Source organism: Leucoraja erinacea, chromosome 22, assembly GCF_028641065.1.
Source record: "Leucoraja erinacea ecotype New England chromosome 22, Leri_hhj_1, whole genome shotgun sequence".
Lineage (NCBI taxonomy): Eukaryota > Metazoa > Chordata > Chondrichthyes > Rajiformes > Rajidae > Leucoraja > Leucoraja erinaceus.
The window spans coordinates 14,038,123-14,064,624 of NC_073398.1; the positions used below are offsets into that span (position 1 = coordinate 14,038,123).

At 39.3% G+C, this 26,502-nt stretch overlaps 1 protein-coding gene across 1 annotated transcript in view; it reads left to right on the top strand.

Annotated features, from left to right (window-relative positions):
* lamb1a (laminin, beta 1a) overlaps positions 1 to 26,502 on the top strand; it is a 78,634-nt gene that overhangs the window by 44,289 nt on the left and 7,843 nt on the right. The window contains exons 24-32 of the mRNA XM_055652954.1: positions 7,294 to 7,663; positions 10,514 to 10,698; positions 12,053 to 12,294; positions 12,661 to 12,864; positions 15,424 to 15,568; positions 17,411 to 17,618; positions 17,997 to 18,138; positions 22,458 to 22,634; positions 25,099 to 25,258. Coding sequence (XP_055508929.1) covers positions 7,294 to 7,663; positions 10,514 to 10,698; positions 12,053 to 12,294; positions 12,661 to 12,864; positions 15,424 to 15,568; positions 17,411 to 17,618; positions 17,997 to 18,138; positions 22,458 to 22,634; positions 25,099 to 25,258 — 1,833 coding nt within the window. The remainder of the gene's footprint in view (positions 1 to 7,293; positions 7,664 to 10,513; positions 10,699 to 12,052; positions 12,295 to 12,660; positions 12,865 to 15,423; positions 15,569 to 17,410; positions 17,619 to 17,996; positions 18,139 to 22,457; positions 22,635 to 25,098; positions 25,259 to 26,502) is intronic.

The following is a 26,502-nucleotide window of genomic DNA, read 5'->3' on the forward strand; positions in this document are numbered from 1 at the left end:
AAATTGAGTTATTGATGAGATTTATTTATCAATTCGTCAATGTGCTATGCCCAGGACAGATCTTCAGAGGTATGTATACCCAGGAACTTGCAGCTGTTGACTCTCCACCATCGTCCCCTTGATGAAGACTGGTTCATGGATCCTCAGTTTTCCCTTCCCGAAGTAAATAATTATCTCCTTTGTTCTGCTAATGTTGGGAGCATAATTGAATAAGATTATAAATGCTCCTCCTGTATTCTGCCTAATCATTACCCATTATTCCTACAACTAAGTTGGTATTGTCTGTAAATTTAAAAATTGGCTTGGAGCTGTGTCTGGCAGTAGTCATGGGTATATATGTGTGTGTAGATAGATAGATAGAGAGATAGAGAGAGAGAGAGAGAGAGAGATGTATTTGGCTCTTTGAAAAATGAAGTATCCACATTGATCTTAGAAATGGCCACACAAAGTGGAGAGCATAATATTTAGAACCCCGAGTCCATGTGTCAAACACACACAAGCCCTGCCTATGTTGGCAGCAACTCTCAAACCACCCACTCACCTGCTTCATCTCTGGAAGTATCTGCAGTAGCCACATTGGTCTCGATAGGCAACTCGGAAGCTACAGAATCAGAGCGGTAATAAATTGTCCTTAATCCCAAGAGACTGCCTCAGAAGAACTATAGCAACTTCTAAATCTAGAAATGGAATTGAACAATAACTGTTAAAGAGAAAGGTGATGGTTCATGGGTTGTTAAATTCATGTAATCATTGACAAAAGTGAAAATTGCTCTTGTAAAGTGGATTAATGGGCAAACTGTACTTTTAAGGTGGAGATGTCTTTTATCCGTGACAGAAACACAGCTGGACTGTGTTACATGGCAGAATCATGCGATCATCATGTGCAACTAATGGCTGCAGTATTTGGTCTCAAACTTGTTGAATCTTGTGACTTTTGAGCAGTGAATGCATTATAAGATACGAGGGTGCTGAATATGTAGAGGACCAGAACTCTTAAAGTGCAGGTTCATAGACTCCTGAAGATAGCAAAACCGGTGTAGATTGACAGATAAACTTAAAATTTATAATGAGACACATGCATATATAGATTCTGGCATGGAATATGAGAGTAAGCAGATAATGCTGAAAGTGTAAAATTTAAACCATATGTATAGTTCCGGGTGCATGGTTTTGATCACATCACTGGAAGAGGAGATGCATGACGATGTTGCTGAAGAATTAGTAATAAGCAATTTCTTGACTGGGTTATTTATTTATTTGGGTCACTGAGGTTTACAAGTTAAAGTCTTTGGGTAAACAAAACGTATTTACTTTCTCAAACCATCCATATATTGTAATATATCTCTGAATGCCGTTACCGATGAAAAATTATTCTATGGCCAAACATTGAATATCTGGTTTTCAAACTACCTTGAAGTTTGCACTCAAACATGTCACAATTTTGAAAGTAAACTATCGTCAGTATCTGTTGTAGAAGTTAATAAGCAACAGTAGTTTAACTCTGTCAATGAATGTTTAACTAGCAAAATAACTTTCAATGTATAATTAATGTTGGCTATATTTTGGAAATAATGTTGCTTAATATTTTATAATTAAACTATATTTATAATTTTTATCACCTCTTTAATATTTTGACATTATATGTATTGCCTACTTTGGAGCACCAATCAGTTTTGCTAAAGCATCATTGATTGCAACTCATTCTCAAGGAGTGAGCAAGTTTGATAACTGGTAGTTAATGTACTATGTAATATCAGGTTCCACTTCATATCATAGCATGAACACTTAAAAAGGCTCTGTGTGTAGGAGCTTTCATAAAGTTTGTTAAATTGATGGCCTGTCACAGTCAGATGTGATATCCTGCAGCTACCTTTGATCTGTTGAACTCCGATGGTCTGTTCTATCAAACACAATGTCACAACATGATGATAATGATCTGTGTAAATTTGGTTAACTGTGTGAACTTCCAGACTGTATTTCTTCCTTTGTTTATCGGATTGCTTTCCATTGTTAAAACATCTGTCTTTTGAGGTCAGTAATTTCCTGTTTTAGTTGCATCCACGGCGGCTCATTTCTAGATCAACTGACTGATTCACATCAAACAACTTTTTTAATTAGATTTGAGGACTTTTTCCAAACAGCCATACTACTTTCTTTATACAACTATCTTGCATGTGATTGAACTGGTCAGCAGTAATTCATAATTCGGGGAAACATAACTTGATTATGTTGCTCGACCCAAAACGTCACCCATTCCTTCTATCCAGAGATGCTGCCTGTCCCACTGAGTCACTCCAGCATTTTGTGTCCATCTTTGGTTTGAACCAACATCTGCAGTTCCTTCCTACACATTTGGTTCTTTTGCTTTTTCTTTCATCCCTTCATCTTGCAAAACCTCATGCACTGCCCAGAAAGTGTTCTTTTTTTTTTTCAAGCGTTTATGGAATATTTCATAGCAATTTTCAAAAATAATGATGCATTTATTTCAAATAATAGCCTTGTAGGAAATTCAAGCAAATTATTGAATTGGTGTAAATATTTGCTGTTTGGCTGAGGATTTTTGTGGGGGGTTGTCGTGGCTAGAGGCGGGTAGACAAAAGAACTGAATGGATACATCATCTCTGACCCACAGGGAAAGTCCAGGAGGAGAAAAAATATATTCTTGTTCATAGTGGTAGAGTTATTGGTCGATGTATCCGTATTAAGGCAGTAACTGTTATTGTGCAAAATTCAATGGTTCGAAGGGAAGAAATATGAACATTCAGAGTTGAGCTGTGTAATCCAATTGAAATTCCATGATGGATAAATAAGACAAAGGCTGTATTTCATTTTTTTTTAAATCTGATTTCAGTAAAATGAAGTAGTCAATTGAAATTTATACTCTTAACTTTCTGGATTGCTGTCTGAAGATTCTTCTGTTTTAATGGTGAGTCTGTCTGTTTTAATCATTGTTAATGGATGCCAGTGTACTTATAATTAGCACTAGTTGTTTTTTATTAGGAAAACAAGATTTGAAGCATTTTGATGCCGGCATTTATAGTTTACTAGTGAATGCAATGTGTTTGCTGTTTACAAAGTCCAAGTTTTTGCAGATTGTTGAGCCTTATTGCATAAATGTTGAAGCACTCAATTCTCACAGTATGGTCTAAGGAATTCAGAATAAAAAATATGAGAATTTTTCATGACATTTTGAGTCTCAAATGTACCAATTACAAGAAGAATGTGGTGGCTTTGGAGAGTATGCAGAAAATATTTACCAGAACGCTGGCTGGATTTGCGGGTATTGGCTATAAGGAGCGGATGTCAAACTTGAATTGGTTTTTGTTAAGAGTGTCGGAGGTTGAGGGGAGACCTGACAGAAATATGTAAAATTGAGAGATATACATGGGGTAGACAGGGTGGAAATGCCTAAGACCAGGGGTCATAGCTTTAAGGTCAGAGGGGGAAAGTTTCAAGATGTACAGAGCAAGTTTTTTTTACAGTGTGGTGGGTGCTTAGAATTTGCTGGAAGCAAATGTTATACTGATGTTTAAGAGGTTTTTAGATGGGCACAGGGATATGGAGGAATATTGATCACGTGCAGGCAGAGGAGATTAGAATCATGTACGCATTGGTGTATGTTGTCAGTCCCTGAGACTTTTTCTTACTAGGATGTGTGGAAATGTTGTGTTTTTTAGATCAAATAACAGTGGAAGTTGATAGAAATTGTGAGCCTGCCTGCACAGAATATTGTTATATGGGAGTGCAAAAATGAGACTTTAATTGAATGGTTCTGAAATGTGTTGTCTCAACATGGTTATTGCCACAGAAAAATGTCTAGTGCTTTAGTTCAAAGGTTGGCACAGTCTAAACTTTAAATTGTACATATCTCCAAATTTAGGATTAGGAATCAGAAATTGGTGAGATTTTCTATATTATATTGAAAGTCCTGTTATAACATTGTTATGACCAGTTCCTGCTTTAATCAAAAGTAGCTGTTCTCACTTTTGATCTATGTTTGGAAAAATTACAATCTCTCTGGAGATGGCAGGAAATGGTGCCAGACAGTATACATTTATAGAGAAGTGCACAGACTTGCATTTAAGAGCAATCTGAACCAAATGGGTAGGAATGGCTTTTATGCTGTTGCTGTTATGAAGAAGCTATCATGTTGAGCTACATCGGAAAAATGTTTTTGCTTTAAGGAAAAGGGCATGTATCCTTGGCAAACAAATCCAAAGCTGATGTAGTTATTCTAGGAATTGTAATTAACTTTTTTCAGAGGAAAGCCTTCATTCAGAGGAAGGAAACTGCAGATGCTGGCTTAACACAAACAAAGACAAAGTGCTGTAGTAACTCAGTGGGTCAGGCATCATCTCTAGAGAAAATGGATAGGTGACATTTTTGGTTGGGACTTCAGGAATTCTGTACTATTTGGATCATTAGAACAAAGGATAATTACGATTGCAGAAAATAGATTGACTTCAAGACTAAACTAGGGTCCACTGGTCAGTACATAATCTTGAGTATTTGTGGGGCAGGAGATCAATCAATTATGGGCAAGCGTTGATAACAAAAGTGTGGCCAAATTAATAGATGAAGAATAGAACAAATTTCAAAAGATATTTATGACGTTTTGTACCACCATCATCTATTACGACAAGTGATGGCTTCCACTGATTGTCGCCGGAAGTTTGCGTCCTTTTCAGGACAGACGATGACAGCGAGCTCAACATTTGTAACAAGATGGACACGAAGAAGAAGGTGAAGAAGAAGACTTAGACCAGAAGTTTAGTGAGTCACAGTGGGCAAAGAGAACTACCAATGGTTGTGATTGTTTATATTAAGACTAATATTAGGTAAACAATCTCGATGGAAATTGAAGCTATACTACATTTAGCATGAATGTTTCAAACTTGTACTTTGGCATACTATTAGGAAAGTATACAGAAAGGTTCCATAGTACCTGAGTATTAAAATTCTCAGTACCTGTTCATATGAAACACATCAAATCGGATGCAAAAGCAAACATTACAAGCCTTTCTGGAAAGAAGGGATGGGTGACGTTTTGGGTCAAGACCCTTCTTCAGACTTCAGAAACAGAGATGCTGTTTGTCCCACTGAGTTACTCCCGTGTTTTATGTGTATCTTTAGTGTAAACCAGCATCTACAGTTCCTTCCTACACATTACAAGCCTTTACCTGGTCCATGTGCATCAACAGCCAGGTGAAGGAATAGTTGGATAAATTAAAATAAAGTTATGTTCTGGTGAAGATTGAACCCAAGTGATTGAGCATTGGTTGTGTCTAAAGTGAACAAAATTGTTGGAGATGTCTGATTGCAAGATGATCTTATACCAGGCTGCTGGGGAAGTGCATCCAATGCGTGTTGATCCTGTGATGTGTGCAGAGTTAAAAGGAGATGGACTATATCAGGCATGTGCTTATGTGCAGTTGAAAGTGGATAAGAACTCTGCAATGCACACAATTCTCATCTGCTTGTTTACCACATGTGGATTCACTTATTGAGTTTGGGAACATGTGGGGGCTGGGGGTGATTTGGGTTGAGGGGGGTCAGGTCATGCATATGGTAGGGGCCAGGGTTAGAGCCCAGAGTGCGTCAGGTGGGTGGCTAGGACCGGAACCATTGGAGACTTTGCACACAAGCTGAAATTGAAGCTTGTTGCATCCATGACACTTGTTTTTTGTATGTCCTTGCCAAATGCCTTGGTGGTTACTCACATTTCTATTTGTTATCCACGAGAATCCATGAACCTTTCCATCACAAATAATTAGGACATTGTATTTTGTGAAATGATGCTTGTTTGAGTTTTTACTAAATGCCTTACAGATGTGAGCTAATCACTAAAGATCTCTCAATCTACAATGGACCAGTTAGTTTATAGTATCGAAGATAGACACAAAAAGCTGGAGTAACTCAGTGGGACAGGCAGCATCTCTGGAGAGAAGGAGTGGGTGATGTTTTGGGTCAAGACTCTTCTTCAGACAAAGTGTAGATCTTTGCCATTGGATTGCAATCTTGAATTTAGAGTAGAGAATGTAGAATGTAGAGAAACAATTTATACATTTCTATTGGATAAACCTTTTATTTTGTTCAGACATCACAAACATTTTATTAGTGATTTGTGGTTCTAAATCTGACAATTATGCAATGATGGCCCCAGTCTTTTACCTCAATGTGATTACATAATCGAAATGCAGAAGTGTTGAAATAATTTTCAACTTCAGATGCATTGCAAAAAGCAGAGAATGCACAACAGCAATGGAGTTGGCGAAGATGGTAGATATATTGGGAGAAAATGGATTTGCTTACTGGCAGAGAGTAGATGAGTGGCCTGCCTGTAAGGATTGCTGGCGAAGACTGCATGAGTGGAAATGGCCATTCAGTATTGTGAACAGAAAAAAAATCAAACTGCATGATAGCTGCTGTTCGGAGAAGCACTCAAGGAAATCTGACTCTTGGAAAAAGAATGTTGGAATGTTGGCGTGGTTGTTGAAATATGCAAAGGGTATCTTGTGAAAATGGGAGATAAGATAACTCTAATCTCAATATATTCCAGAAAGATACAAGAAAATACATTTAATCTTGTGACTGAGTGCATCTCAGAAGTTGATCCAGCCAGGACTGGAAGAAGGGATGCAAGATGTCACAGCATTGAATGAAGAAACATCACCCTAATGAAGTCAATATGTGGATATAATGCTGCCAATAATACACATTGCTTTTAGAACATCAAAGCTTTGGGTGGTTGGGTGGGACATGACTAAACTAAATCTGTAAATGATCTTTTCAAGAAAGGGAAAGCAAAATTCTGTAATTTAATTTTGCTTTGTTGTTTGACTTTAATCCCTGGTGCTACTTGCCTTCCAATCATATGATTAGCATTGATATACCTTCTGTGAAAGCTGGGCTTCCTCTCGTATTGTTCTTGTGTTACTGGTGCTGCCAGTTTGCCAGTACTGGGGCCTTCCACTGAGTATGGAGTCTTGCTCTTCCAAGGCTTTCAAAGAAAATTAATTTGCCTAGAAAACAATTGTCATCTTGACTCCCAGTTATGCAAGGACCTCCGAGCTATTTATATTATAAGATTTGAGATCTGTTGCCACAATGTGGGTGCCAAACAGTAAAAGATGTTCGAGCCAGGAGGAGACGGTGTGGACAAAAAACGTTTGTTCTTGTACATCACATGTTTGGACCCATCCCTTCAGTTTTACCATATGGAAAGTGCATCAAAAGATTGTGTTTTATTTTTCATGAAATGAATGTGCTTGTTCAATTTTGTTTTACTTTAAGAATGTGACTGCAACGAACTTGGCATCGAGACACAGCAATGTAACCAGACAAATGGACGCTGCGTCTGTCGAAAAGGAATTGCAGGTGAACGGTGTGATAGATGTGCCCGAGGCTACTTTGGAACATTCCCTCATTGTGAACAATGCCACGCATGCTTCAATCTCTGGGATAAAATAATTGACGAGCTGACCACTCAAAGTAGACAACTTGTAGAGCAAGCCGATACAGTCAAAGCCAATGGAGTTATTGGTCCTTACCAAGAAACAGTTAATGCCGTGCAGGAAAAGATTAATGAGATACAATCTCTGCTCGCTGCAAATCCTGCAACACAACCACTTGACAATATTGAAGATCTTTTGGAAGAAGCCAAGTAAGTAGGCTCAGTTCATGCCAACGTTCTCACCATTCTATGTATGCATGAAGAAAACTGCAGGTGACACAGTACGGGTTGTCATTGAATGAAACATTGGCCGTACCTGAAAAGAAAGAGAAAACAGGAATGATATTAATATAGACTTTTGCATCCATTTCAAAATTTCCCAAAGCCCCATAATCAATGAAGTGTAGTTTCTATTTTAGAGTTTGAGTTGGACAGTAATGAAATTGGCCCTTCTATCCATTTGAAATTGACCCTTCTGCCCTATATGGTGTATTTTATGCTTTCCAGGACCCGTCTAAAGGCCTGTTGAATGTAGTGATTATATCTGATTCCAGCATCACCTCTGGCAGTGCATTCCAGAATATCAATCCCTTCAAAACCTCTAAAACTCCTCCTTCGTGTCTTGTTTTAGATACGTCTACAATGGAAAAAATATTTGTCTAGCTACCTTATTTGTCTCGCCTCTAGTATTTCTATCTACCTCTATCAGATCACTCCTCAGCCTCCATCACACCAGGGAAATGTACCTGGCCCCATAACTTTCTCCAACCCTGGCAACATCTTGAAGAATTTTCTCTGCACTCTAAGAGCAACTGCATCCTTCAAACGTGGTGACAAGAACTGCACAGAATATTCTAGGACTTGTCAAACCATAAAGTTGCAACGTGATAGCCCAATTCTCATATTCTGTGGCTTGACCCTTGACACAGCATGCCCTGTATACAGCCTTCATCTCCCATCTACCTGGATCACCACGTTCTAGGAGCCATGGATTTAAACCCCAACGTCCCTTCCTTTCAACAATACACCCGAGTGCCCTACCATTTACTCTGCATGTCGTACCCCCCCCCCTCCATTTGACTTTCCAAAATGCACCGCTTTGCACTTATTAGGATTAAATTCCATCTTTAATGTTCTGCCCAACTTTTCAGTTAATCTATATGATGCTGTAATATGGACAACCTTCCTTGCTATCGACACCTCCACAAATTTTTTTGTCATCCTTAAACCTTCAACTTACTATACATTTCTCCTATGTGTACATTTAAGTCATTAGTATTCATAAATAAAAAGGTCCCAGCACCAATCTCTGTGGTACACATTTTAGACTTCCGATCAGAAAAACATCTCTTCACCAATATCCTCTGTCCTATCACTCAACCTAATTTGGATGTAATTAGTCAGATGGTCACCCTAACCTTCTGGGTAGCTGACCATGTGAGACCTTGCCAGATGTCTTAAAGTCCATATAGACAGCATCTACTGTCCTGCCTTCTTAGTAAAATTAGTGAAGCGTGGTTTCCCCACACAAAGTTTTGCTGACTACTACTGATGTATATAAAACCTATCCTTTAGAGTTTTCTTGAATAATTTCCTGCTGACACAAGGCTCTACTATTCCTGCTGTCTTAAATTCTTAAATGAAGGGACAATGTGAGCCAACCTAAGGGGGTCATCTCCTCCCTTCTCATAGCACACTGGAGTAGACTTCATCTAGTTCTGGGGGTTTATCCACTCGTGCATTCCAAGACATCTAACACCACCACCTTCTTTGTACTGGCAAGATCCAGCCTATCTGTGCACCTTTCCCTGAACACAGTCTTTCACAGGTACAAATGAGATGTTGCTGACTTGTACAAGTTTTTTCATGAAACTATAGTGTATTTATTGTTTGAACTTTTTTCTCTACAATGTGGAGTGGGTCCAATGTCAGTAAGTTTGCTATGAGTAGGAAGGAACATGTTTGGGACCATTTAGCATCAATTAACGTGAAACTAAAATGTAATTAACTGAAGAATCCAAACACCCATGGATTTATTCTAAAATCACTATATTGTACATTAAAAAAAACTGTAATGGAGATTATTTTTCTGGCCATTGTACTATTTGTTCTTGTACTGTATGCTCCTAAGAGAAGATGATTTAAAGGTTGTCTTGGGAATCGCTTGGATTAAACAAAACATGAGCCAGAAAACATTTTTAATTTTGAAATCTTGGTTGATACACAGCCCTCTTTCTGTTGGTTTCATTATGTTAGCCTTAGCTTGTTCTACTAGTGGTCTGGCAGCATGTTTGTTCAATCTGGAAATGTTTATTGAAAGAAACCATCTGCAACGCAGCTGTAAAGTAATTTTCATGCTCTACAAACATTTTTAGGCTCGGTTTAACAATCGAGGCTCATGTTTGGAGTTGCTCCAGGATTTCTTTAAAATCGCAGAACATCTCAAGTTCCTCGGGTTATTTCCACCCAGAGTTTAAAAAAATAATAGGTCAAAGGAAGAATATTGGGTATTTTACACCACCTAGCCAACCCAACTCTTTTAAATGTAGTCTAACCTTCAACCCCTGGTAAGCTGATTCGTTCTAGATAGTTGAAATTGAATGGAATTGTAAAATACTTTCTTTTATACCCTGAACAATTCACCATCCTAGATGGTTGCTCAGACCCATAGGCATGCAGCACAAAAACAAGCCCAGCCCGTTTGTCCAGCACATCCGTACCTCTGGTAGACGAAAAATGCTGGCGAAACTCCACTGGTGAGGCAGCATCTATGGAGAGAAGGAATTGGCGACGTTTCGGGTCCAAAACATCACCAATTCCTTCTATCCATAGATGCTGCCTCACCCGCGGATGTTCTCCAGCATTTTGTCTTCCTTCGATTATTCCAGCATCTGCAGTTCTTTCTTAAACATCCATACCTCTCTCTTTTTGTGAATGGTCATGTACAAGGGTGTTCAAATTCCTATGAACATCAGTTAAAAGTGTTGAATTAAGGGCTTTCACAAATGCCATTCTTAAATAAAATAATGGTACTAAGCTCTCAAACTCTTGATATTTCAGGAAGAAAGTAGCTGATCTTGCAAAAAAGGTGAATTCAATGGAATCAGGTCTTGCAGCAACAGAAGACCAAAACAATGTGACTGCCACAGAACTAAATGATCTTCAGAGTGACACTGAGGGTTTGAAAGCTATTGTAACTGAGCTAGCAGAGCGACTGGAATACATTAAGAACTCTGATATCCACGGCAAGTATAGATTTCTATTTAATGAAGTTGTAATATAACTTCAAATGAAAAGTAACCTGCCCTGCACATCTGTGGTTGGTTTGTCCTGAATTTCAAATGGTGCGAGTATAATTTAGAAATGCCAAGCACATTGCAACATTCTAAAGAATGTTTAGATATTCAGATTATTTCAAAAATGTAACTGCTTTTATAAACATATTGTTAAAAATTGCAGCAGGATCTTGATCAGTTGGGCAAGTGGGCTGAGGAATGGTTGATGGAATTTAATACAGAGAAATGTGAGGTGTTGTAGTTTGGGAAATGACATGGGCAGACCCTAAACAGTGAATGGTAGTGCTCTGGGGAGTGTTGTAGATCAGAGGGATCTAGGAGTACAGATGCATATTTTATTGAAAGTGGCATCACAGGTAGATAGGGTGGTCAAAAAGGCTTTTGGCACATTGGTCTTCATCAATCAGAGCATTGAGTATAGAAGTTAGGTCGTGTTGCAGTTGTATAAAGCATTGCTGAGGCTGCATTTAGAGTATTGTGTTCAGTCTTGGGCACCATTTTATAGGAAAGATGTTGTCAAGCTGGAAAGGGTGCAGAGAAGATTCACGAGTATGTTGACAGGACTCGAGGGCCTGAACTATGGAGAGATGTTGAGCAGGTTAGGATTCTATTCCTTGGAGCACAGGAGGATGAGTACAAAATCGTGAGACAAATAGATTGGGTAGAAGCAGTCTCTTGCCCAGAGTAGGAGACTAGTTTCTTGCCCACAGTAAGGAAATCGAGAATCAGAAGACATAGTTTTAAGGTGGGGGGGATAATTTAATAGGAACCCGAGCCATAACTTTTTCACACAAACGGTGGGGTGTGTATGGAACGGGCTGCTATTGTTGAGGCAGGTACTATCCTTGAGGCAGTTAGTTGAGACGGGTACTATCACAACATTTCTGAAACATTTAAACAGGTACATGGATAGGACAGGTTTATAGGGATATGGGCCAAACACGGGCAGGTGGGACCAGCGTACATGGGACATGTTGACCAGTGGGAGTAAGTTGGGCCAAAGGGCCTGTTGCCCTGCTGTAAGATTCCATGACTATTATATCTAAACAATTCTCCATGTTGTCGATGTAAAAGCCATAATTTGTTCTAAGTATTTCAGTTTCACGGTGTTAATTTCTATATTGGGTCACACTGCTATAGTTGACTTTACCAGTGCAAAAAGTTTATTTTCCATGGTCCTAAATCATTAAGGTTAGATATATCATTTATAAACAGTAGACCATATTTTCTGTTCTGCAGAATTCATTTTTATAGTACTAAAGACAAAGTATGATTTGGTATTTTCTAATCTTTACAATTATAGGCGCCTTGGACAGTGTGCAGAAATACTATAAGCAATCTGTAGAGGCTGAGGAAAAAGTTAATGCTTCCACCACCGATCCTGACAATACACTGCTGGAATCTTCCACCATTCGAGAAAAGGTGGATGAAATTATTACAGAGAGAGAGGGTCAGTTTGGGGAACAGCAAAAGGAACATTCACAGAGCCTGGAAGAATTGGCGGATAAATTGGAGAGCCTGGACCTTTCACCATTAAGTGAAAAGGTACAGTTTTTGTTTCTACACCTTCATGGCTAATTTTAACATTATAAAGCATTAGAGGAATTTCTATGTTCTGCTCTAACCAACCATTTCTAGTGATGCACTGAAAAAAGATGTGTAGACATTTTCAGTGATAGAAATGCACATTTGCCAGTTAATGCTGATTCTTAATTATAACGTTCAAAATGGATGCACTCCATCTAAATTGTGGTTTAACCTTTCAATATTGTGAATGTGAAATTGACCTATTTACACTCTCGATCCTAATTTTATAAATCTTCCTTTAAATCACTCCAACCTTTCTTGATTAAAGGAAAATACGTTGTGCAAAACCTAATTTGTTTAAACAACACTTGTGTGCTTGTCCAGGTTTGTGGGAGTCCTGCCGGTATACCTTGTGATGAGGCAAAGTGCGGAGGTCCAAATTGTCGAGCTGATGACAAAACTAGGAAGTGTGGAGGACCAGGCTGTGATGGACTCGTAACTTTAGCACACAACGCATGGCAGAATTCTATGGATTTTGATACAGATATCCTCAACGCTCTGGCAGAAGTGGATCAGCTCTCCAAAATGGTATGTTCCTTTTCAGAGACATAGTTGAAAAAAATAAAATGAATTTTTAAAGTAAGTTGTAGCTTTGTTTTGCCACTCCAAAAACACAAACCCTTTTGACTGCAAATCCTGCCACAGCAGTCAGTAAGATAGCATTTGCTAACACGCTAGTTGGTACTGATTCCAAAATCAAGGCCACCAACACCATTCTGCAGAAAGTTTGGAATAAGATAATAGAAACATAGAAACATAGAAATTAGGTGCAGGAGTAGGCCATTCGGCCCTTCGAGCCTGCACCGCCATTCAATATGATCATGGCTGATCATCCAACTCAGTATCCCGTACCTGCCTTCTCTCCATACCCCCTGATCCCCTTAGCCACAAGGGCCACATCTAACTCATAATACTTAATTTGTGCATCACGTACAAAAACATGAATCTCTTGCAGTTATCTGCATTATACAACATAAACTTTCTGTGAGATTTGACCAAGAGGAGTAATAATTAATTTGCCTTTGGTATAAATAACTGGATTGTTTTGATTCATTTTTGTATGAACTTCCATTATTGTGCAATTCAATTTTAATACAATGACAAACTTTATATATGAAAACTTTCAGTAATTTGGGAACTCACTGTCTCTATGATGGGTGATGTTTTTAATACAGAAGCAATGCAATACAGATCCAAGAGATTTGAAATAAAAAAATTAAAATGTTAGAAATACTCAGAGGGGTGGGGAGTCCTGCAAATTTGGTGGGAAGATCCAATCACTATTTCAGACAACTGACCTTTCAATAGAATCTGATAAAAGATAATAAGCTTCTCAATTCCCACAGATGGCCAGAACAGAAGTACTATTTATACTGCATTAAACATCTGAGTGCTTTGGGCAGGTTTAGCTCGACAACTCATTCCAGTGGGATTACCTCTGCAATGCAGTGGGATTTAGGGGTGACACAGAAGTAGAGTTGCTGCCTCAAGAGCACCAGAGACCTGAGTTTGATCCTGACTATGGGTGCAGTCTATATGGAGTTTGTACATTCTCCCTGTGAATGCATGGGTTTCCTCCGGGTGCTCCAGTTATCTCCCACAATCCACAAACGTGTAGGTTAATTGGCTTATGTAAATTCTCTCTAGAGTGTAGAATAGAACTAGTGTATGGGTGATTGTTGGTTGGCACGGACTTGGTTGACTGAAGGGTCCGTTCCCACGCTGTATCTCTAAAATCTAATGCTACCTCAACAACAACAATCTCTGACATGTAAAATATCTGTATGTATTTCAAAGGCTTTAGCAAACAAAATTTGATGCCGAGATACAAAGATGTTGGGAATCAAAAACTAAAAATTGTTCAATGGGATTGCTAAGGAGTTTCAGCCTTAAAATGGGGGAAAGGCAGACTTTTGAAGGGTAACTTTAGAACATAAGCCAGAGAGAAATACATGCTCACAAATGGTTGACATAAAAAAAACTGCAAATGTGTAGGAAGCCAGATTTGGAGAAGCTTAACAATTTGAATGTTTCAGCTGAAGATGGGGAGAGTTTGAAAGTAATGGTATAAATTTTACAATTGACTGAACCAGAAATTTGTGTTTATCATTAAGCAAAGGATGAACGATAGCAAAGCTGGTCCACGGGGGCAGGACAGGAAGCAAGGACAATTAGTACATTGAGTTTATGCATCCATTGGTGAGAGGGTGTGGTTATAACTGATCTTTCCACTCATCAGTTAGTATCTGTGGCAAACAACAATCTGCCCAGTGAGTCAAAGGATGCCAGGTATTAGACCCACCTGAGATTTGAGCAGCAAAATCTCGGCTGATATTCCAGTCCTTTTTGAGCAGAGATTACATATTGGATGAGACATTAATCAAAGCCCCTTTCTGCACTTCCACCCTGCATAAAAGCATTCCATATTACTAGTTCAGAGAAAAGCAGAGGAGTTGCTCCTAGCATTCAGATATGGGTTGATTCTTGAAGCAAGTGTCTAAAACATTTTAGTGCCATTGGTATTGGCAGGAGCTGTTGGTGGAAATCTAAAACATTTTAGCGCAATTGCTGTTTGTTGCATGCAAATTAGGTTTTGCGTTTTCTTCTGGAACTGTTTCAAAAGTACTTTGGCTGAAATGTGCTGCTGGATATGACAGCGGACAGTGTTTGGAAGCCATTTCCTTCAAATGCATTGAAAATTATAGGAAACATAAGAAATTAAAGAGAACAAAGTCGGCAAACAGTTGGCTTCAGTACTTGGCAATAAGAGCACATGCTGATTAAGGTGGAATAGGTCTACACAGAGACTAAGGGACGATGCAGTTTCTAATTGCATTCTTTGCTGGAATTAAACAGCCTTTTTGTCATGTTAGAAGTAATCCAAGTACATTTTGTTGTCATTTTTATAAAATAATACAAAGTTTAGATACTGGTCAATTGCCAAGGAAAGTATTTTTTGTTGTTATCCATTTATAAGTTGCTGCAAGTCTGTCACAATTTTTGTGTGGCTGCAATTTAACAGATTTCATTAACTGTTTACGGATAATACGTGGAGCATTAATAGGTGGTAATTTTATATCCCTGCAGGTCACTGATGCAAAAGTGAAAGCAGATGAGGCTAAGCTAAATGCACAAAAAGTACTGTTAAAAACAAATGCAACAAAAGAAAAAGTGGATAAGAGCAATGAAGATTTGAGAAATCTAATCAAACAAATCAGAGAATTTCTTACACGTAAGTATTGAAATGAATCCGTTTTCAATGTTATCTTGCATTTATCTAGGCATGATTATTTAAAGTCGGTGCCCTCATAACCAGATAAGGAATGAGCCAAATGATCATGGGGTCCCAAATGCTCTGAGTTTGATGTCTACATCACCTGCTGCTGTATTGCCACTGCTCCAGAAGGGTCAATCCAGCAGTACACTTTGTATACCAGCATCTGCAGTTCCATGTGTCCACAACACACCCATTTGATCAAGTTCATTTCAATGTTCATAAGTGTATTTTTCATGTTCATAAATGATAGGAGGAGCTGAATTAGTCCATTCGGCTAATCAAGTCTACTCCGCCATTCAATCATGGCTGATCTATCTTTCCCTTTTAACCCCATTCTCCTGCCTTCTTTCCATAACCCCAGACACCCATACTAATCAAGAATCTATCCCTGCCGTAAAAATATCCATTTACTTGACCTCCACAGCTTTCTGCAGAAATGAATTCCACAGATTCACCACCCTCTGACTGAAGAAATTCCTCATCTCCTTCCTAAAAAAATGTCCTTTAATTCTGAGGCTATGTCCTCTGGTCCTAGACTCTCCCACTGGTGGAAATATCCTCTCCGCATCCACTCAATCCAGGTCTTTCACTGTTCAGTAGGTTTCAATGAGGGACCCTCTCATCCTTCCAAACTCCAACGAGTAGTCGCCCAGTGCCATCAAACGCACATCATTGTTATAGTATAAAGCCAGCCTGAACCGCTGCTGCTCTTTTTCTCTTTTTGCTAACTTGTCTATTGCATGTTCTGACACCCAAGAGACCGAACAAGAAAAACTTTCAATTTGAGCTGATGATCTATAATATAGTTGAATCAACTATATTTCTAGAGTTAGTCTTCTCTTATAAAAGATTTGTTTTTAAATTAATGGATTGTATTTTCCCATATTTCCTTGTGACACAGGCAGGCATTTCTGCATATTGAGTCTATGACATTTCACAGAGCAGACCCATTTCCCCATTAATTTTCCCCGGAACATCTTGCATTCTACCTCCAATAACCCAAGCCCTCCTCTCCCAGTTCCTAGATCTTACTAGGGACAAATCACACTGATCATTAATCTACAAGCCTGTTTATCTTGAGAAAACTCTCATTGACACAGGAGAATATACAATGCTGTGGTGATGCTGTTATTTAGTTGTACTAACACAGCATGTTGGAAACGGACTGTAACCACTTGGATATTTCTGACACATTCATATAGTGTTTCTTTTGTGCCCATTAGACAGAAACAGTCAACATTCAAGCTGAATTCTTAGTTAGTAAGATAATAGAACAAGATTTGGACTAATAACTTTATATATTTAGAAAATCGATCATGACATCCAAGTACAGATGAGAACTCCAAGAGAGATGCATACAGATTCAGATTCAAACTTTATTGTATTTGTGCAGTGTACAGTACAGAGACTACGAAATGCAGTTAGCATCTCCCTAGAAGAGCGACGTAGAATATGAGCAATAAATAAATATATTTACGTGAAAGTTTACATTACAAAACTCTTTGTGGCAAATTCCTTTGCAGCATTTTCAATCAAACTTCTATTTAGTGTAGTAATTCTGTTGAAATCTAGCAAGTAGATTTACTTTTCACAATACAGATCAATTGCAGTTTACTCAAAATCAGCCACAAAAAGCAGTAATTTGGTCTTTTCTCAGTGATGATCAATTTGGAATTATCTATTATATTTTGGGTTATTTTATTTTTCTGTGGCTGTGCATCACACACCATTTTACGTTGGAACATTAATCACTTAATCTGAAAGTATTTCAACAGCTTTATTTTGCTTCTCATGTAGAGGATGGTGCTGACTTGGAGAGCATTGAAGCAGTTGCCAATGAAGTATTGAAACTAGAAATGCCAACTACTCCTGAGCAGCTGCAGAATCTGACCAATGACATTCGTGTCCGGGTAGAGAGTCTGTCAGATGTGGAGATAATCCTAAACCAGAGTGCAGCAGACATTGAACGAGCAGAAATGCTACTGGATGAGGCCAGGAAATCCAGGTAATGTCCTGCTTCATCTACCAGCTATGTCTCTGAAGATTTACTTAAAATTAATATTTTCTGCCTGTTCGCTCATTTTAAGTATGTTAATGATACTCAAGGCAAGTTAAAGGCAATAAAGTCTTCTAAATGCAGATTAATATTGTTATATATCAATTCTAATTTTTATTGTTGCTGCCACCTGTCATTTAAAACTCGGTTTCCAGTAATATTCATAATATCCACACTATAAACTCCTAGTAGCCTGGCATGTTGTTTGACGTTCCCCATTTTAATGGCTCAAACCTACAAGAGCTAATCCAGATGCATTATACACTCTACAATAGAAGCTGATTTATGTTTTAAACATGATGTCTCCCTAAACCTTGCCCCTTGCAGAATTCATGCAACAGATCTTAAAGTCACAGCTGATCGTGTAAAGGTGGCTTTGAATGAAGCTGAAAGGGCACAAAATTCAGCAACAAAAGCCATTAAACAAGCCAATGAAGACATTGAGGGAACACAGAACCTGCTGACTTCAGTAAGTTACTATTTAGGCAATAGACCCATAGTTAAGTTGCAATCATTATTAGTTGTATAGCTTCTGATATCTTTGAAACATTAAATCAGATCTCAACTCTACTGCATTCTAAATGTTCATTCATCATCCTAAGTGTCTTCAGGCATCTGCTCTTGTCACCTTATTAATATTTTCATTTTGCTGTGCACCTAAATAATATATATAATTAGTGAATGATCTCTGTGAAATGTAACATTTGACCTTTCCTCTCGTCCACGTTGCACTGCTACTTATTGGCTTGTTGGGTCAAACCGTACACTGTTTTATTGTTCCCTCTTTGGAGGATATTGGAGCTAATCTGCAAAAAAAAATGAATACTGTGTAGTAATTCAGCCATTCCTCTCCTTCAACATTCCAAAAAGTTGTATTCCTCTTGGTTGTACTGTTCTCTTGATACAATAATTGATAATATCATTTAGATCTTTTTGCCACAGATATAGATTTAGTGGTGCCAATTAGTTGTTTGGATGTCCCAGCTGAGTTTGGACTAATCTGATTCAGCAATCTTGATCGATTCAGTTCATGTCATGGGCATGAAGTACAGTGAAAAGCTTTGTTTCACTTACTATCCAAAAAGAAATCTGGTAATCCAAACATAAATACATTTAAGTCAAACTCAAGCACAATAGGTAGAATGTTCTTAGCATTGTGGTCCATCAGTTCCGCAGACAATGTCCATTGTCCATAATGGCGTAGAGATGAATTTGACAGTACTCTGGCTTATGAAAGAGTCATTCAAAAGCTGATAACAAAATGGAAGAAGCTGTTCCTCACTCTGGGGGTGAATGCTTTAAGCTTCTGTATTGTCTGCCAGATGGGAGCAGGGAGAAGGAGAAATGACAGGGGTCATTTAGAACCAGGAAGATGATGTCTGCTGCGGACACTTTGTGACTGTAAGTAAACTGCGGGTTGATCATGGGAGGCTGGGGTTAATGTGCACCATCACTTTGAAGCTAAATAATGGTGGATAGCAAAGCCATTGTATGGTAGTCATTCAGACATGCTACCTCACTTTTCTTTGCTACTGGAATGATAGTGGTCTTCTTGAAGCAGGTTGGCACCTCTGAATGGAGCAGTGAGAGGTTAAAGATGTCTGTGAATACCTCTGCCAGTTGATCCACACAGGTCATGAGGCCAGGGTCAGGGACTCCAGCCGGGCCCACGGATTAACTCAGGAAGGCCAACCTCGCATCTGCCATGGGTAACTGTTGGTACGGGTGCACCCGAGACTGGCAGGGTGGGTGACGTCCTCCCCCACCAGCCTTCTGTTGAAAGCGAGAGTAGCTGCATTGAGTTCATTGGGAGCAATCAGTTGTCGCCAATGATGCTCGCCGTTACCCTGTCACAATCTGTGGGTGTCCATATCATTGCTTTGGGACTCCAGGTTGGCCCGCAATTTCCCCTCTGCATCCTTAATAGGTGTGTTAAGGTCGTTATGGATTTCTTGTACTGCTCGGGATTGTTTGACTTGAATGCTGCAGACTTCGACTTCACCTGGGAGTGTAACTTGTGGTTCATTCATCGTTTCCAGTTGGGGAACATGTATTGTCGTCTTTGGTACACGGTCCTTTACACACTTGTTGATGAAGTCTGTGACAGCAGGTCCATTCATCCTGCTCAGCTGCTGAGTCCTTGAATAAGGATCAGTCCTCCGACTCGTGGCAGTCACAAAGTATCTCATCTGTTTCCTCGGACCAAAACTGTACGACTTTCTGAACCGGATTCTCCCGCTTCAGTTACTGTTTGTAAGCAGGGAGTAAAAGCGCAGGCCAGTGATCACATTTACCAAATTGGGATTGCAGCAGCATGTGTTCCTGATGGTTGTGTAACGGTGGATGAGGATGTTTAGGTCTCTGATTGAGCAGGAGACGTGCTGATATTATTTTGGCAGGACATACCCGAGGTTGGCCTGATTTGAGTCGCTGGTTATTATGACCGGGGCCTCAGGGCACTTGATTTCAAGGTTATTGGCGATGGTGTGTAGTACCTCAAGTGCAAGCTTAGCATCAGCCTGGAGTGGAATGTGGACTGTTGTCAGGACAGCCCAAGGGCATTCCCATGGCAGGTGGTAGGGAAAACAACACCACTAACATATTCCAATTCTGGGAAGCAGGAGCTCGTCGGGACCAACACGTCTTGAGCATCATGTGGAGTTAATTATAAAGTACCCTAACCTTACCCTAAGATGCTCTGCAATCCATCTGGTGTAGTGAGAAGCCCTCTGATTGAATGGCATTGTTAGGTGAGGAAGAGTGAGCACAGAGCATACAGCAGTCCCTCTAAGGTGGATAAGTCTAGCTTTAAACACAAAAGCTGGAGTAACTCAGCGGGCGGGACAGGCAGCATCTCTGGAGAGAAGAAATGGGTGACATTTCAGGTTGAGATCCTTCTTCAGTCTCGACCTGAAACATTACCCATTCCATCTCTCCAGAGATGCTGCCTGTCCCGCTGAGTTACTCCTGTTTTTTGTGTCTATCTTTGGTTTAAACCAGCATCTGCAGTTCCTTCTTACACAAGTCTAGCTTTAAGTCCAACTAGTTTGTTCGAGGTAGCCTGTACATTTACCAGCAGAATGCTGGAGAGGGAGCACTTGAAACCTCATTGTTTCAGTCTCACCTGTAATCCAGCTCATCTCCCATGTTTCTTCTGAGGATGGCTGCTCCTGGTCAGAACATGGAGCATGTAGTTAGCTGCTCCATCAGGTACATGAACCTTGTGCAACAATGATCAGGATCAATAATTAGTCCAGGATTTACTGTTGTCATCCATATCCAGACATGTTAAGAGTATTTGCAGTGCCCCAGCTGAACTGGCAACTCCGCACATACCAGGAATCTGAGACTTTCATTTCCTGGACAGCATGACACAAGGTGCTGTACCGACCCATCAAACCATGGGAAGCATTGAGGAATTAATTCTTTGAGCTGACTGAAATGTTTATCAAATAACTACTCTTCCCTGTCAGAATGAATTAAGTTTGTCATATAGCCAAGCTTAAAAAAAAATCAGATTCTTGTTAATTTACAGCTAACCCCAGAGCAGTAAAACATCTGGGTGCTAATGTTGTAGTCTGAAGAGTCTTTGAACTGCCCTTTGAGGGTTCATGTTTCCGGATAAAATACCAGCATTTCATCCATTGCCTGCAGCTGCATTGCCATTTGTATCAACAGAATAGTCCATGCTCAGTCTCTGTAACTCCTGTGATTAGATCAAAGAACAAGAGCAAAGTTAACTATTACGGGCTCCTAAGTGCATATTTGTTTGACAGCAAATGCACAGCGTAATCTATTCCAATTAAAACAGTCTTTTATCTCTGTCTCATCTTCAGTTGTAGCATGTGGCTTTTGTCTGTTTCAATAATCGATTCAGCCTTGCAGACAGGCACCTGTTTGTTTAAACTTCTTATCTAAGCGAAATGTAAAGTAAATCTAACTGATGACAAAGAAAATAGCAAAGTATTGAAAAGTCATGGGTATTGCACTGACACCTTGCATACATAAGAAATCATAATATGTTACAGGGTTAATAGAATTTAGTTACACTTGGGTTAGCTACATTAAAGAAGATTGATTAACCACATATTGTTCATACTGAATGCAGTCCAATATATATTCAATCTCTGATTTGCCCAATATTTGTATTTACTTGGCGTCACTAATTTGTCTGTATCTTTATATATTCTAGTAGTTACTTTCTTCTTTCATACAACATTAAAAGCCTCACACTCGGATGTTCAATCTGCCTAATCTCTATGATTGCCTGGGAGCTGTGGTGCCATTATGTACACATAGATGTACAGGTTGAAATGGTGTGTTCCTTGGTTTGGAACTCATAGCCACAGTGACATTTTGGATCATAATACGTTGTCATTATTGGAGTAGCATCCATAGTCTTGTGGAGAGTTGTATATTATCTTTGGAAGAGAGTAATACCAGGAACCTCTTACTTTAGTGACAAGATATTTATTTGCTGTATTGGGTGTGTCCCACAGTTCGTTTCCACCTGAGGTAATGGGTTTGTGCCTGTGGCAATTGGATAGGACTTGAGGGTTCCAGTCACAGTTGTATAGTGACTGGAACCCCCTTTAATATCTGCATAGTAAAATTCAACTATATTTTCACACACCTGAAGTATAATCTGAATGAAATGATGTTGATTATGTGTAGTATCTCTCTTGTGTTGAACTGTTGCTTAGATGTTCCAACTGCAGAGAGTGAATTGTACCTGCATTGTCTTTGTTCGGTAGTGTAAAATGTTGCCCTTTTTTGAATACCTTTTAGATTGTATCTGAAACTGTAGCATCAGAACAAAGTCTCAACAATGCAACGGTGCGCTTAGCACAGATTGAAAAAGATATTGATGAACTAAAGCAAAAGACTACAGATAATACAAATGCGGCAGAAAACATTGAAGAAACAGCAGAGAGAGTGAAGCAGGCTGCAACCGAGGCTAAACAGGTAGGCACTGATTTGCGCAATGAAAACCTTCTTCTTTTATAGCACAGCAAGATATCCCAAATTCCTTTGTAACCAAAAACAAGAGCCAATTTTTGTCTATTCATTAATTGAGAGGAGGTTGACCATGAAATTGAATTACCTTCTCTAATCCAATATTATTACCAATTGTTTTCCGTTTGCTTATCAAGATCTAGTCTTGAATCTTATGAAATACCTTAATTAACATACCATGAGTGTTTTCATTAAATTAGATTCAACATTTAAACTAGAAAATACTTTCCTGCCCTGTGCATTTTTGGTGCTGTACTGTTTTTAATTATTTGCTAGTTATGGCAAACGATATAAAACAGTGTTACCGACTCTGCATAATGCTTTTCTAATTCTAGGGTTGAGTTGTTAGTGTTTCAGAACAAATATTTGCATGCTATATCTATTTGTTGCCCAATTTTCTTCCTGAAATTAGAATTTTATCTAAATACTAATTTAAAACTAAAGCATCAAATTTGCGATTGTAGACTAAACAGTCTACTCTGTTTTTCTTGGAATACATTTACATTCCCTTTAACTCTCTACATTAAATTGTTGTAGACTGGCTTTGTCCTAAAGGGCTTGTCCCACTTACCCGACTTGTGACGCCCGTTTGGTCGTGAGTAGTCACCCAAAGAGTCGTACCTTTTTCTGGTCGTCGCTGGATTTTCAACATTTTGAACATTTTCAGTAACTGCTGTGACTGACGGATGCCGGCAAGTCGGTGAAAAAAATTGCATAAGTGGGACAGGCCCTTAAAGCATTCATCTCCTAAAGTGAAATGTTTTACAGCTACAATGATGCATTATAGTGTCTTTCAGTTTGGTTGATCTTTCTGGTATCTATCTGCCTGGATATTACTACCAAAGTGCTCTTAGTAAAACAAATGTACATTCAAGTCCAAACCCTTAGCACCAAACATGCGTTTTAGTCAGATTTGATGCCAAAATTACATACATTACGAGACTGCAGGCGCTAGAATATTGAACAATAAACAAAGTGCTGGAGGAACTCAGTTGGTCAGGCAGCTTCTGTGAAGGGAACGAACAAGTGATGTTTTGGATCGGGACTCTTCTTCAGACTATTCAGTCTCTACACATGCTGTCTGTACCACTGAGTTCCTCTGTCACTTATTAAAATTCTAATCATGTGCCTCATTGTGGATATTTACTCTGAAGAAAAGTTGTTGTCCTCAAAGAAATCAGAGGCAGAGTTGGGCATGCTAAGTAGTACACAGGACCAAGTAATTATTTTCACTACACTTTTTATAGTTTCATCGATTAAGATAAAACTAGTGATCACTAATGTGATAAGTATTATTTAATAGTTAAATAAGATTCTGTCCTATTTGAATCTATGTACTATTAAAACTCTGTGACGTGTGTGTGTGTGTGTGTGTGTATATAGGTGTATGTCAGATTCGGCCTTTGATTCCTTGGTCTGCCAGCACCACACGCTGAAACTCCGTCATTTTTTCCATTTTGCTAGAGATTTCTCTTTTACATTCACTCATGCACTCCTCAAAATATTTGGACATTTTTATGTACACATTTTTAAATTAAATTAATCTTCCCCCCCCCCCCCCCCCCCCCCTCACTCATTTTGTCGCCTCCTGCTGGCCAGCCACCATAACGGCTGCTGACGCCCAGCTCTGCTCGAAAAACGCCAACATTTTTCCCTACCACTGGTGTCCGGCCCCCGCTCTGGCACGCTGCCTCAAGCCAAACATCGGATGTTCAACCGCTGCTTTACGAGCAACGGGGGAACAGCCAGCGCAACAGTGCCGGCGTGTCAGAAGTGCCGAGGATGCGAGGCCTCACAGTCTCTGATGGGGCCGCTTTCACTGACTTTACCGTCAGCGGCACAGACAACCTCGGATCCGGCAGCAGAGTGGCTCCGTTAATGGATTCATTCCAAAGTGAGTTCAGTTCGGTAACAACACCCCCCCCCCCTCCTCTATAAATTTGGTCAATTATTTCCCGAGGTATTTACTAAATATTTGTATGCCTTGTATTAATGTCTTATGTACATGGTCTTTCACTTTTTCCAGTTGTATTTGTATGCCTTATATTAATGTATATTTGTTGCAAATTGCGAATTATTTATTTTATAGGACACTTGACAGACAATGGTTAGCATTTAACATAATTTCCCAAACTGCCCCTGATCAGCAATGGCCAATTATGTCTAAGAAGGAACTGCAGATGCTGGATAATCGAAGGTTACACAAAAAAGCTGGAGAAACTCAGCGGGTGCAGCAGCAGCTATGGAGCGAAGGAAATAGGCAACGTTTCGGGCCGAAACGTTGCCTATTTCCTTCGCTCCATAGATGCTGCTGCACCCGCTGAGTTTCTCCAGCTTTTTTGTGTAACCATGGCCAATTATGTTGTCTGGTGTAGACCGTTATTTACAAGATTTTTCTTTTAACAAAACCTAGGTCCTTGACACTGTCCTTAAAGAAAAGTACAATATAATAGAAGACACCATTGAGAAAAAATCAGATATGGCTTCTGATGCTCAAAAGAAAGCAAAGATGTTACAAAGTGAAGCTGAATCTTTGTTATTAGATGCAAGCCGGAAGCTGGAATTATTGAAGAGTAAGTATTGTACTGAATGTGATTTGTGAGAGAGTAACACAGACCAAAACTAAAAGTTACACACAAATATTTCTCATTTAAATTTAGTTTGGAATTATATTAATTCCTGATATTGTAAACTGTTTGAGCAGAATGGAATGCAGTCCAGCTGCTTAATTAGGGACTAAAACTGTGGTAATTCCTGGGAGAAAAAGCACAAGTTACACAGCCAAAATCTCAGCCTGACAAAATACTTGTGTTTTTTTTCATAGTGATCCTTAAAAAGGAATTAAGCTTGTCCAAATTGAATATTTCAGTCACTGCTGAGTGCCAATTGTGGACAGAGGAGAAGGGGGAAGCATGCTGTGTGGAGCTTGTTGGCTCCAACACAAGTTCCTTGTGGAGTATTGAAATAAAACTCAATGGTGCTTTGTATATCGCATCTGCAATTGCACAGTGACATTTTAACAAATATTACACATGCATGTTTTGGTGCATTTTGCGCGTCTGCATGCTTGATGTATTGGAGCAGTTCCTGCGAACCAACGTCCCTCTCCTTGTCCGGCCATCTTTGTGTCTTGGGGATGCCTCCTGCAACTGACCTTGAAGGTGCTGCAGGCATTGTCCCGGTTCACCCTCCTACTGGCCCTTGCGTCCAATGTCAGCACCCTCACGGGTCCAGAAGGCCTCTGGGCGGGTTCCCGATCCTGCTGTCCGCTGGGCCATAATCCAGCACCCCTCAGGACATGGTGCCAGACAAGCAGATCTTTGGGACTATTGAGTGTTATTTCTGTTAATACTACAACACACTTAATTTTATTTTTCAGATATTGCAGATTTAAATAATACTTGCTGGGTTAATTGGAACATATTGGTAGGGGGCATGAAGGAAGCTGGTCCTGGTGAAAAGGCACCAAACTATCAGTAACCCAGAATAATTAGATAACAGATTATTAGAAAAGTACCCTGTTCCCATGCAAATTTACAATGACAGTTCATGAAACAATACACCAGGAAATATTTTTTATTATGTTTGGATAATAATTACAATTTAAACATATTTGTCCTGCTTCCATGGAATCATTAAACTTTAATCTTTACTAACAACAGATAAGCTAATCAGCTATTTGGCCGTTTGGAAATCCTGAGGGTTTGGCAACTGGCTTCCTCCTGTAATGTCAGGATCCCAGATTAGAGGCTCTCTATAAACTTGGTTCACTGGAAAGTTTCAAGTTAATATCTGTAAAAGTGAATTTTCAAAATGT